This window comes from Varanus komodoensis, unplaced genomic scaffold (assembly GCF_004798865.1).
Source record: "Varanus komodoensis strain SLA01 unplaced genomic scaffold, ASM479886v1 scaffold83, whole genome shotgun sequence".
Taxonomy (NCBI): Eukaryota; Metazoa; Chordata; class Lepidosauria; order Squamata; family Varanidae; genus Varanus; species Varanus komodoensis.
This window is the reverse complement of record NW_025336520.1, coordinates 2,414,525-2,426,899: the sequence shown is the minus strand read 5'-3', so window position 1 is coordinate 2,426,899 and position 12,375 is coordinate 2,414,525. Positions and strand designations below refer to the sequence as shown.

Sequence of the window (12,375 nt, the reverse complement as noted above, 5' to 3'; positions counted from 1 at the left end):
GATGCACAAATGCTGGTTTCTCGAAAAGAGGGTTTTTCTCAGGCCTGTTGATTGCATGTTTTACCAATGAAAGTTGCACCTACTGATTTGTACATCACATCCATGGGGCAAGATGCTGGCCACAGATCACTCTAGCCAACCTGGGATGAAGGGCCAGGACCCACTCAAGGAGGAGCATGCCTTTTTTTCAAGGATCCGGGGACCAGCGCAAGCAAAACAGCACATGCCCATGGGGTGGCACCGACTTCCAGCAGTGCTCCAGCAGTCACCACCAGAAACAGCTTCTTGCACAGGTCTTGCACTTGTCTGAGAGGAGCTTTTTAGTCTGTGCCCGGGACCGCGATCTCCGCAACTTTCATGTATGTCTGCCAAGGGTAATAAAGCGAGGCAAGGGAAAGGGCAACCCTCTTGGGACCGGCCTCGGTGAAATGGGAGGTGGTGGTGCTGCTGCTGCTGCTGCTTCTTGGAAGGCCTACCAAGGTCTAGTCTGGACCAGAAATTGTGGAACAACTTTGAGCGAGGTGAGTTTGGCCATGGGGGGGGGGGGTTGACGCATCATCTTGTTCCTCCCCAAAGTGTGGGGCGATTCATGGGATCACAGCTGTCCAGTGCTCTGTGAGGGGCAGGGCAAGGCCCTGCCAAGGATGCGGGATGACTTTGGGGGTGTGGATGGGGCTTCAGGTGCAGCCCCTAAAATAGGGCATTTTTGGACACCTCCAGGCTCGGCTTCCTCCCACACGGTCCCGTTTCCAACAGGAAATGGGGCGCCAGGCGAGGCTGGCCCACCCCTCGGCCCCGGGGCCAGCCAAGCCCTGACCCCCCCGGGAGGCGCGCGCCCGGCATCCTGAGCAGGGGGAACGCGGGCCGCGAGACCCCGCGGTCGCCGCCAGCCGCGGCGCTCGTTGGGGAGCGCGGCTCCGAGGCGGCCGGCAGAGGGCGCTGCGCGGTGGGGCGCCTCGCGGGCGGCGGGCGTGTGGGCGTGGCGGGGCGCCTCGCGGGCGGTGGGCGTGGCGGGGCGCCTCGCGGCGGGGCGGGGTCGGGGGCCAAGATGGCGGCGGGGAGGCCGCCGGCGGGCGCTGCGCTGGTCTTCTCGGGCTGCAGCCAGCAGGACGCGGCGCTGGCCAAGTCCTTCTGGAACTCGGTCACGCTGCAGCCGCCGCTGGAGTCGCGCCTGGTGCCGCGGAGGGATTCGGACGGCGGCGGCGGCGCGGGCTCGCGGAAGGGCTCCGGGGTGGGCGCGGGGACGCGCGGCTCCCGCGAGGGGAGCCTCGAGCAGCGCAGCGGCGTCGCCCGGCTGGGCTCCCGGCTCGCCGCCCTGCAGAGCCAGATGTCTTCGTGCGGCTCCAGCCAGGGTGCGAGAGCGCGTCCGCCTGGGCTTCCGTAGAGTGGCGGGGCCCCTGGGCATGTGCAGAGCGCGAAAGGGCTGCTGTGTCGGGCTTCCTCGGCCTTCGTCAGCCCGGGCTCCCGTGCTGCGGAAGTGGGGCACAGCGCTCCTGAGTGCGTGCAGAGGGCGGGTCCCCCAACCCACACACACAGTTTCCAGATGTCACTCTCTTCTCTTCTACTCCGTGTCTAACACCTGCTTCTCCTCCGAACTTTCTCTGCCCGCGGTTCTTTCCGAGTTACCAAATCCTAAAACTTGGAGCAGCGCCACCCCCATTTCGAGGCCAGCAGACTTGCAATAGAATAATTACGGTCGTGATGTTGCGACGGATCAGATGCGACGAGGGGGGGGCAAAGCTCTTGCACTTGGTGTGTGTTGCGACGCAAACCGCACTTGCTCGGACCTCTTGCTTTACGCGTCTTCCGTGCAGCCCCCTCTATCTGCTTACACTCCCCTCCTGTTAGCCTCCATTGTGCCGTCTTCCTCTTTCACCGCAGGTTCTGCACCTGCCGACATGGCTAGTGTATTATTTCTGTTACTGGCATGAGCCCTTTTTATCCGCACAACAACCCTGTTGGGTAGGCTAGGCTGAGTGAGAGCAACATTAGGGTTTCGTGGGTCTGTCGGTCCTTTTCTAGTCTGACTCTAGTCACACGGCCCAACTGTCCCAGCCCTGAAGTTGCCACTCCACACCCCCTCTGCTGGGCCAGTCCCGTGCAGCTCAGAGAATCCGGAGCAGACGTGATTTCTTTTTCCTTGGATCGAAGAAGTTGGCGCTAAGCAGCTCTTATCCATTGGACAAAACATGCTGGGGATCAATCCATGTCTTCTCTCCCTGGTTTCTGCTCCTGGGTTACCACCACTGCTCATTTCTTGCTGGGCACCTGACCTTTCTATAAAACCCAGGTAGCAACTCCCTTATTTTCTGCTCAATAGAATGGCTTTCGTTTGCAGGGAATATTGGAAGTGAATACAGTCCCTTTTACAGACTCACAAATAACTCATTGTGTGGTTGTTTGTCTGTGGTGAGTAACACTTGTTTCTAGCTGACTAGGCAAGCAGTTTTTAGCAGGAAAAATGCTCTCTTTCCAATTTGGTCCACACTCTGCCCTCCATGCAGGGGCTCACGGTTTTGTATGTCTGGGTGCTGATTTCTGGTGTCTTATTTGCAAGGCTGCTTTTCCTTACTGAAGTGCTGGCACTGGGAGGTTCATAAACCTGGCCAGAGATGGTGATTTGGTGACAAATGTGAGGAAGGAGGCATTAATCCTACCTTCTGAACTTTTCAGATGCATTTTTAGTGAAAGAAAAGCTCTTCCGCTTGGCCCTCAATCACGGGAAGTAATATCTAGTTTAGTTTTAACAAGAGACTGATAGTTTTGAGCCCTTGCCAACCTGTATTATAATAGACCCTGAAAGCAAATTGCTGATGCATCAGATAAGGGTTTCCTGGCCTGTGGTTTAATGCCAGCTGGTAGAAGTGAATCCCAAGATGTAGTGCTGGTGGCAGAATGGGGTGGTGAACCACATGGTGTTGCTCCAGACAGTACGCTGAAGGGGTCATGTATTTAAACGATCCCTTTTGGATGAACAACACCCCACCCTGCAAGTTAAAAAAAATCTGCATGCAGGGGGAAGATGGAGGTAGATGGATGCCCAGTTTCCTCCTTCCAAGAATTTCTATACTGGAAAACATTTAGAAATGGTATCTCCCACTTGCCTAAAATGTTTCAGTGTACATTCTGCAAAAGAGTTCAAGGTAGCTAAGCTGATTAATTAAGAAGAAGACAGAAGTGGGTGGGGCACTGGTGGGTTTACCTTCCGTTCTCTTGCATAAGCATCCACAGCAGCATCATTCTTCCTGCGACTCCCTCTTCTCTTTGGGCCCACGCCCTTCCCTGTTTTCATGCTATTAAATGGCTTTGTTGGCCCTTTATCCTGACATTTCTGACTGTTAGTCTGAACAACTTTGAATGACTGAATAAAATCCACTCTTTCAGTGTTTTCCCTTTTGTTTTGTTTAGAAAAAAAGAAGAGCAAGACTGCTTCAGTGTTTCCCTTTTTATTGTTTTGTTTAGAAAAAGAAGAAGAGCAAGACCTGGAAGATACTGATGCTAAGAAAACTGAGGTGAAAGCGCGCTACCTTGAGAAGGTGAAATTGGCTCACTCTCCTGCAGAATTAACATGTTTGAGGTTTCGACTTTTCTCTATACTACTTAGCTTTCTGGAAGAGTAGAATTTAGGTTCATCATCATATGTAAGTAGGTATACATTACGCAGCATCTTTGCAGAGTCTTATTTGGAAAGCTGAAATTAGGTCTACCTTTTATATTAGCTTCATGCTGGAAAACTTACTATCCGATTTCTCTTTCAGAGAAAGAATTACATTGATTTTATTTATTTATTTGATTTAAAACGTGTATACCGTCCACTACCAAATGGCCTCAGGTCTTACAATAAAACGAAGTGGAGTGTGGCATCCATTCTCTACAATAAAACCCCACTTAAGGCTTAGATTAAAACCCCAGTCTAAGGCTTAGATTGTGATTCTATCGCATTGTAGAACAGAGAGAAGAAGATACACAAATGCGTTGGATTAGAAACATAAATTTGAGAAGAATGAAGTGGTCAGGCTTCAGCATTTCTGTGGCAGCCATGTCTTCGGGGGGAAAAAAGGTGTCTGGAGCTATATTCTTGCACACACCCCTATTCCCCAGAATGTGGTAGGGCTCAGACTAACACAGCCCTGGTCGCTAGTTGGTGCTGGGCTTAAGTAAATACATACATACATTTTGCACCTTGGCAACCCAAGAAAAGCTGGCTTTCATAGTTTGCATAACTTGTGCCCATAATTTGTGTTCAGCTACTCCTCTGTGTTACATTCTGTGTGGAGAGCCATGAGGCTATTGCAGTGGGATATAAAAGTGTTAAATAAATAAATACCCTCCCAGATTCTTGCTCCCCATCATATGTAGGGGAATCCAAAATGCCGCAGGATTTTCTGTGGAGAGCCAAGTCATTTCAGTGATGGGCCTTGCATGAAATGCTAAGCCACCAGAGATACGGTTTAATGTACTGTCTGAATGCCACCTCCTTCCAAGGAGGTTTTTGTAAGCCACCATCCAAACAGTTCACGGCCCAGCAACAAACCACGGGTTGAGTCTCATGGGTTGCCCATGCCTGAAGAAAAAAAATAGAAATTCTGATTCTCAGGAAGCAGAATTCTGTACTCTTTAACTTCATCCCACACATTGGGGGTACCTGGCCCCCCCGGCTCACATTCTGTTGTGTATTGTACACATAAGGAATCTGGTCCTTCTAAGACATTGAAGGCTTTTTACTAGGCAGAGTTAGACAGATTTCACCTTGATATTCTGACTTGTCCAGTGTTGGTCCTCTAAGAGCAAATATTCTGTTGGTTTAATTCAAGTTTTGGTTCAGGAAATCAAGTCTGAACACACTAGCAAAGCAGTAGTGAACCAGGAGGAGATACGTTAGAGCAGTATCTCCGCAGCTGTCATGGGAGGTTTATAGCGATCATGGCAGAAAAGGGAGAATCAATCTAGCCGCAACGATGGGCTGGCTGCAGAATTTTAAGTCAGCTGCTGTCAAACGATGTGGGAGGCGAAGGTTGTTGTCTTCTTCAGCAGCAGCAGGTATTTCAGTTCTTGGGGACCGCATCCTTTATGATACTGTGGCTGATCATTTGACTGTAGCTTGACTCTCTTGATGGGGAAACACCATGTTGGCTTTTTAGTAATTAGTTCTTGAAGCACGCTTTGGAACGGCACATCCTTTGCACTGCTAATTTTTCATTCAGTGGATTGACAGGAGTAAGGAATGCTACTATTTAACATACCCAAATAATGTCACGGTATGGTACTTAGTCTGCTATCCTGGAACCAGGGGATATTTCTGTAATTTTAATAAAGTGTTAGGCTTGCTTTCTTTTATTAAAAATAAAACACTTTATTATATCAGGCCTGGGAAGGAGGCCAAATCCAGGCAGTCATTAAAAGGGTCTGAAAAGTGCTGAGGTTTGCAAATGTTTCCTGCAAGGCCGCATTCCTACTTAGTGTAATTAACAACCATATAATGGATTTCATCCAGTAGCATCCATTAAGCCTACCTTGTGGAAATTGGATGAAGAGGCGAAGGGGGCCCTTCCGCTGATTACTCAGCCATTCTGTTAAATAATTCTGCAACTGAGAGATGAGCTCAGGACCGCTCGGCTTGCGCACCATCCTTTGCTGGCGGGCCTGGTTCGTCATTCTGCAAAGCCAGTCATTAGCAGAATCATTCTGCAGTGCGCCACGATGCATTGATTAGCCAGGCTTCTTCCTCCTGGGATGGAAAGTATTAGAACTTACTCAGGGCAGTTATAAGTCATGACATGCAGAGCATTTTGAGCTCTTGATTAAACCATAGAAATAAGAGAGAATAATGAGCAAACCAGGCCCAATTTAGATGCATCCTTGCAGTTGTGTGCAGGCTGCTTTTGATGTAGCTGCCAGGCATTGGGGGGGGGGGCAGGAATTATCGGGGGTGCAGCAGTGGGGGAGGGGTGTTTGGCCTTTTTTTTCTCTGATATAGTATCGATGAAAAGCATGCTTCAGAAACTACTATTTACATTGGGAGGGAATCTGTCTATGGTGCCAGTTTGTTTCCAGATGCCATTACTGGTGGGCCCTAAGTGGACTGGAATAAGGGACTTGACTGTTTGCATGCATTTATTCAAACCGAATTTCCACGAGGGGCATGTCCTGTGAATGGTTGAAAGGCAATGAAACTACATTTGCTGGAAGAATCAAAAGAATGGTTGTGTGTGTTTTCACAAGAATTCAGCACAAGAATTGATTAATTCCCCTTCTTCTTGCCCTTGAGAATTCTCCAGTTTAGTTTGTTTTATGCGAGCAGCTCCCAGGACATTCTGCTTTTGAAGCACTACTGGGAGAACTATAGTCACTGTGTATCCTCTGAAATACAGATAATCCGGGCAGAATAGTGTTCCATGAGAAATCCAAATTCTATCTTAGCTGCTTTGCTTTGCTTTTTGCTCTGCTCTGCTTTGCTTGGCCTTGTAAGAAAAATGGAGCTTTTTTCTTCCAGAACATTTCAGCTTCCCTTTTCCTTTTGCCTTAATTTGGCAAATACCACTTGGGGTGTGGTAGATTTCAGGGCCAGTGTTTGGCTCCAAACAAGTCCCTAGCCACCTCCTCCTTGTGCAGAAAATAATGCTTAGCATTTCAACACACTGGGAGCAACCCAGGAAAAAGAAACCCTCTAGCTTGTTGTGAGCGAAAGAGCCTAATAGTTCATGTGGTCTGTTTGGTCCCACGTCACCCTTCCTTTCAGTGGGAGTGGCTAAACAAGCCAGTGGTGACCCAACACTAGCACTAAGAAAGCCATGCTGGCATAAGCCAGCATAACAGATGCCTATAATGATGGTTACGCCGCACAATTGTTGGCTTACACTGGTGCGAGCTCATTAGTTCTAGCGCTGAGACACCACTGCATCATGCACAGTGTAACTTCCTACGTCGTGTCCTTTTGATTTCAGGGAGACACTGTTCCACTCATTTATCCCATGATCTGGCCTGCTGGGATTCTCAGCCCGGCCCTCCTGGAAGGCTTCGTCTCTTTTTCCCAACCACCGAGTGTTTGGTAGTTTCCCAGTCTTGTGCAGTTGTGTGTGTGTGAGTGTGTGTTTCCCCCTCATTCTAAAAGATTGCGATGGCTCTCCTAAAGACATGTGGAACTGGAACGCTGCCAGTACAGATATTTATTGCCCCCTATAGCCAATTTCCTGCCTTGCCAAGTGGAGGGAGGCCCTGTGAAAGAGCCCTGAATTTGTTTCTCTGCGGTTCATTATTGCAAATATGTTTCTTTGCAGGCCAAAAAGAGAGAGGAAATAATAGCATTGCTGAAAAAACAGAGAGAGGAAAGGATCTTGGTGAGATGAAGTGTTATTATTTTCCAACTGTATCTCTTGCGGGTAAACCTTTCACGTTAGGGTTGCTTTGTGATGTTTATTGCAAGTTGTGGTGGGCAACAGATAACAGGAAATGATACAAATGAAGTTCCGATAGAGATACTTCATTTGGCTTTTTAGTGTCTGCATTTTGACATATACCTATGTAGAATAGGAAGAGATCGAAATGCCCCAGAGTTAAGTCCAGGCTATTCTGGTTCCCAAAAAGATTTGTGGAAGAAGGCAGCTTTTCTGGAACTCTGTAAGGCTGAAGGCTTGGTAGAGATGGGCTGTCCCCGTTACGGGTGCAGCATGGTAGCAGATTAAAACAGGTGGCTGAAATGGGAAATAAAGATAAATGAAAAAAGGAACAGAAGTTTGAAATGACACAAGGCCTCTTTTTAAAACAAGCTTTTCATTTTTTAGAAAGAGTCGATATCCCATCTGCATAAGCCAAAGAGCAAGCCTCAAGAAAGGTAACAGAATTCCTAAGGCTCTCATCACGCTTGTAACTGTATTCTTTCTTGTGTAGGCCGAGCATATTTATAATTTTGACAATATGAAACTTTCCCAAGCTTTACTTACATTCTTGCAGCTGTCACGTGAGACAGCCGGTGTGGTGCAGTGGTTAAGAGCTCAGGGCTGGAACTCAGGCGATCCAGGTTCTGGTCCCCACTCAGCCATGGAGCCAACTGGGTAACTTTGGGCCAGTCCCAGACTCTCAGTCCAACCTACCTCACAGGGCTGTTGTTGTGGGAATAATATTGAAAGCAGCAGGAGGAGAATATTGTAAGCCACTCTGAGTTCTTGAAAAGAAAAAAGGTGGGATATAAATCTAATAAATAAATGTTTCTGAGAAAGCAGCTATCAGCACTGAGGATGCACATGCCGTAATAAGCGTTGACTGCCCCAAATTTTATAATCACAGCTTTAGGTGAATGTCCACTGCAAAGTATGAGATGAGTTTTGATCAGTCTAATTCTCTGAACACAAGATTCATGGTGTTGCAACACCAGCAGCCAAAACATGTGTGAATTACTGTGGAACGTGGGTGGGTGCACCTTTGCTTAAATCCAGAATGGTCCCAAATGGAATGTTATTCTTTTAGCTAGTAAGGTAACCTAGCGTAAGCTCGTGAGTGATGTAAATGCATCGCTCTCACCTGCTTTATGACGGTGCATTTGTAAAAGCAGTCCCAGGAAGACGGCTGCCTCAGCCCAGAGAGGGAGAGAGAAGCCCTCCCTTCTATTCGGCTTCCACTGCATCTTTAGTGGCGATTAATTTGAATTGGAAACACTTTGCTGCCAGGTCCTAGTCAAGCACCCGCAAAGAGCAATAATAATTATTAGCAGATTGAGCCATGTTGGGAGGGGGAATGTGGCCTTACGGCTTAAAAGCCGCTTCTCTCAAAAATGCTTCTCTGGAAGAGCTGACTTGGCATCTCTCTTTCCTTCACTTACCAAGTTCTTCATTTTAATGTGTTAATTGATGACATTTTTCTTAGACATGACAACTTACGGCCCACAAGAAAACGCCGTTTGAAGCCAGCTTTGTACAATTCCAAATCCTTTCTTGAAATATCGGCATTCCTTCTGCCCTCAGTTGCTGGGTCAAACTCACTTGGACTGTGTTCCTATGCACACTTACATGAGAGTCGGTCCCACTGACTTCAGTGAGACTTACTGCTGAATAAGCTGCAGCAGTGGATTTCGCTGAAATGGAATCGGTCTGAACAGGAGTGTGGCAGGACTAACCCTCTTTCGCAAGGATTGTGCCCAGGCTTGGTGGGACTGAACTGGTGTGCACAGTGCTAAACCACAATGCATTTTCTCTTCTCTACTTTAAGCAAGGTAAAGGTACCAGAATCCAACCTTGAGGACCAAGAAAGCGTAAAGGCATTAGCTTGAGCATTTTGATCAACATGAATAACTCGGAGAGAAAGGTGTTTGGTCCTCCAGAAGTTCTGTCCTGATCTGCTTTGGACTTCTCAGAGATTCTCTGGGATTCTTTGTCCTGGCTCTCGCTAGAGAGTACCATGAAGCAAGAATGAGTGGATTGTCTCATTTAGCTCATACATTTCTTGGTCTGTCATACCAAATAAGGTATGGTAAGAAATGTTAGATGCAGTAAACTGGTTGCGAAATGCTGGCTTGCTTTGTGTGTGTTGAAATATCAATCTTTGTGGGCTCTTTTAAAGGTAATATTTCTATCAGTTTATTACATGGAAGAAGCCTTCAGGAATAAAACCCAGAAGCAGTATGTCTCTGAGGCAGAAAGGTGACCAGGAAAATACATGTTTTAAGGAAATGTCTGTTCATAAACAGAGGAAAACATACTCACACACTCTAAATCAAATTAAATACTCCAGTTTCTAAAAGCTAGGTTTCATTTACTGTTGATCAGTGCAGACGTCTGTGTATGCGCCATTTAATTTGGTGGCCCTTACTTCTAAGTAAACATTGGTCCAGTATGTTAACCGGCTCGCTCTCTATGATGGCACAACGTAGCCTAGTCAATTCTGCCAAAGATTTCTGCTCCTGCATAGTAATTTCTCCAGCCTTTGGGCATTAATGTGTCACAATAAATTTGTAAGAGCTGAACCTACCCCTTTTTCTCTGTTCAGGAAATGACTCCACGAATGGGTAGAATTTTTTCATTCTGTCTTTAAAAGTTGGCTGTAACAACACTTTACACTTCTTGAAACAGAGATGGAGGGTGTAGGAATACAGATACTTTTGGATATTCAAGGAGGGATCAGTGTGGCTTGTTGAAATAAGGGGTCATCTTGTCCCAGCCACGTTAGCAAGCCCACAGTTCACAGTACAGCAATAAACGCTGGGTCCGTCCTGGTTAACAAGCCACGGCTTCTCAGTCCAGTGGGGTTCGGATAACATGAACATTTCCACAAGATCCCACAGTTCAGTAATAACCCTTGAAAGAGGGTCATGGTGTTGTCTGAATGCAGTTCTTTCCAGTTCACAGAGGGTGCCTTTTAGGCCCTGCTTAAAGATTAGATTTTTTACTTGTTTGAAATTAGTTAAAAGCAGCACTGCGCAATGCTTCTCCATCATCGCATCCAATGTGCTAAGATTGGCCCCAGTGCGTTAATGTGAGGGTTTTAATTCTCTGTGACTCGTTTGATAAAGTGTTTTGCTTTAGCACACCCGATGCCTTTTTCCTGTTGAAATCAGCAGAATCTTAATGTTTCTGCTTACTGGCTTCTGCAGCTTGAACTTGGATCAGCCTCGCATGAGATTTAGCAGGGGCTGGTGGTGAGCGATAGGTTCCCTCCCCCGCACTCTCTTGCTGCACGCACACACACAGCCATTCTTCATCATCCAGCATCCCATCTAGAAAATTGGTCACACTTATTCCTGGGAATGTGCAGTATTTTTTTAATGTTAGCTTTTTGGAGCCGTGAAGGTGCAGCCTTCCAAGAAACTCCTCCTGTGAGAATAGGGAGATGGTCAGAAGGACTGATAGTCATCATTTGGCCTCTGCGTCCTCACGAACAGCGGATCCACATCAGTTACCACAGAGAAAACTTTTTGAGAGCCTGGTATGTATGTATGTATGTATGTATGTATGTATGTATTTAAAACATTTCTCTGCCGCCCCCATCGCAACAAAGCCTCGGGGCGGTAGGAGTGTTCTCGTGCCGATTCCTATTAAGCAGTCAACTGATGCATGGGCTATGTGGTTCAAGCAAGCCTTCACTGCCATGCGCTGGACAAGAGCAGCCTTTTCAAACAGCAAAGGGAAAGTTGTTTGATTCCCTCCCGCAGTTGCAGGAATGCAGATGCCTGCGTGCATTTCTTACTGGAATGACCCTTGCATATGTCCATCTTGCAAGTTCGTAGTTGCTGTATGCTTGGCCCAGGGATGGAGACACGCTGAAACGGCTCCCCTGGAAAAGGGAATTTAACCTGGGTCCCACACTGTGGGCTTGTATTTTAAAGCCGCCCCCCCGCCATATTCAGTTAGCAGCCCGAGTTCGTTCCGCCTCTCTCCTCTCTTTGGCATTGGAAAACCATTTCCAAGCCTGGATGAGCGGAAACTTGGCCTGGAAGTCAGGAAGCGAGCGCACTACAGTTTCCCATCCCTCAGGAAATCAGCGGCAGAAGTGCAAGGTCAGCATTTGGCACCAGGAGCCCCCAGAAGGTGGCTTGTTGTGCATGTGCTTTCCCTGCCGCCGCTTCCGCGACAGAAACCCGCAAGAGGTCCCTGGGCCTTCCGCTGGCCCCACTCGACATGGCAGCCTGCCGTGAGGCTGTCTGTGCGGCAGATCAGACGGGCAGGCGCACAGATGCACCTGCATGGATGTGGCTCGAGGCACCTGGCAGGCGTGGGGGGCTGCCACGCCGCGTCCCAGTCATCCGGTGCTGGGGCCACCCGGCTGAGGCGTCCCCAGCTCAGCCAGCGTCCCAGAGTGGTATCGGGGCTTGGCGACGCTGGGCCGGGACCTGGGGGCGGTGATTTCGAGGGCCACGGGAGGCGACCGACGAAGGGCTTCCCTCCCACCTGCCATGCCTCACTGGGGAGGGAGCGAGTCAGCGCCCGCGGCCTCCGCCCGGATTGCCTGACGGCGGGCGGGGGGGCCGTTCACCTGGCTCGCGCTGCGCACCTGCGCCAGGCCGGGCGCATGTGCCGGGGACCCTCGAGCCCCTCCACCTGTGAGCGCGGGAGGGGCTGCGCCGGCCGCCCCGGTCCCGCGGCAGGGCTGGCCTGCGCCCCCCCCCCCCCGAGCAGCTCCTCGGCTCCTCCCCCGCCGTTGGCCCCTGGCCCGGAGGCGGGGCCGCGTCGCGCCAGCTTCTGCCGGGCTTCGGCCGGTGCCAGACGGCCGGGCAGATCTCGGCGCGCCGCTCTCGCTGCCGCTGCCGCTCTGCCGCCAGCGGGACATGCGCCCCCGGGGAGACGGCGGGGCCGCCGCCCGGGCGCTCCTGCTGCCGCTGCTGGTCGCGCTGGGCGGCCGGGCGGGCGCGCAGGGGACGCGGCTGCCCAGCGGTGAGTGCGCGCTGCG

At 49.6% G+C, this 12,375-nt stretch overlaps 1 protein-coding gene and 1 long non-coding RNA gene across 2 annotated transcripts in view; both read left to right on the top strand.

Moving 5' to 3' along the window:
- Positions 1-1,048: 1,048 nt before the first annotated feature.
- Positions 1,049-12,375, top strand: part of HOATZ (HOATZ cilia and flagella associated protein) — a 16,940-nt gene continuing 5,613 nt past the window's right edge. The window contains exons 1-2 of the mRNA XM_044456325.1: positions 1,049-1,352; positions 3,463-3,536. Coding sequence (XP_044312260.1) covers positions 1,049-1,352; positions 3,463-3,536 — 378 coding nt within the window. The remainder of the gene's footprint in view (positions 1,353-3,462; positions 3,537-12,375) is intronic.
- LOC123036877 lies at positions 7,304-9,503 on the top strand. Its single transcript, XR_006417220.1, has 3 exons — positions 7,304-7,337; positions 7,782-7,831; positions 9,202-9,503. It is a non-coding gene; the product is annotated as an uncharacterized LOC123036877 (long non-coding RNA).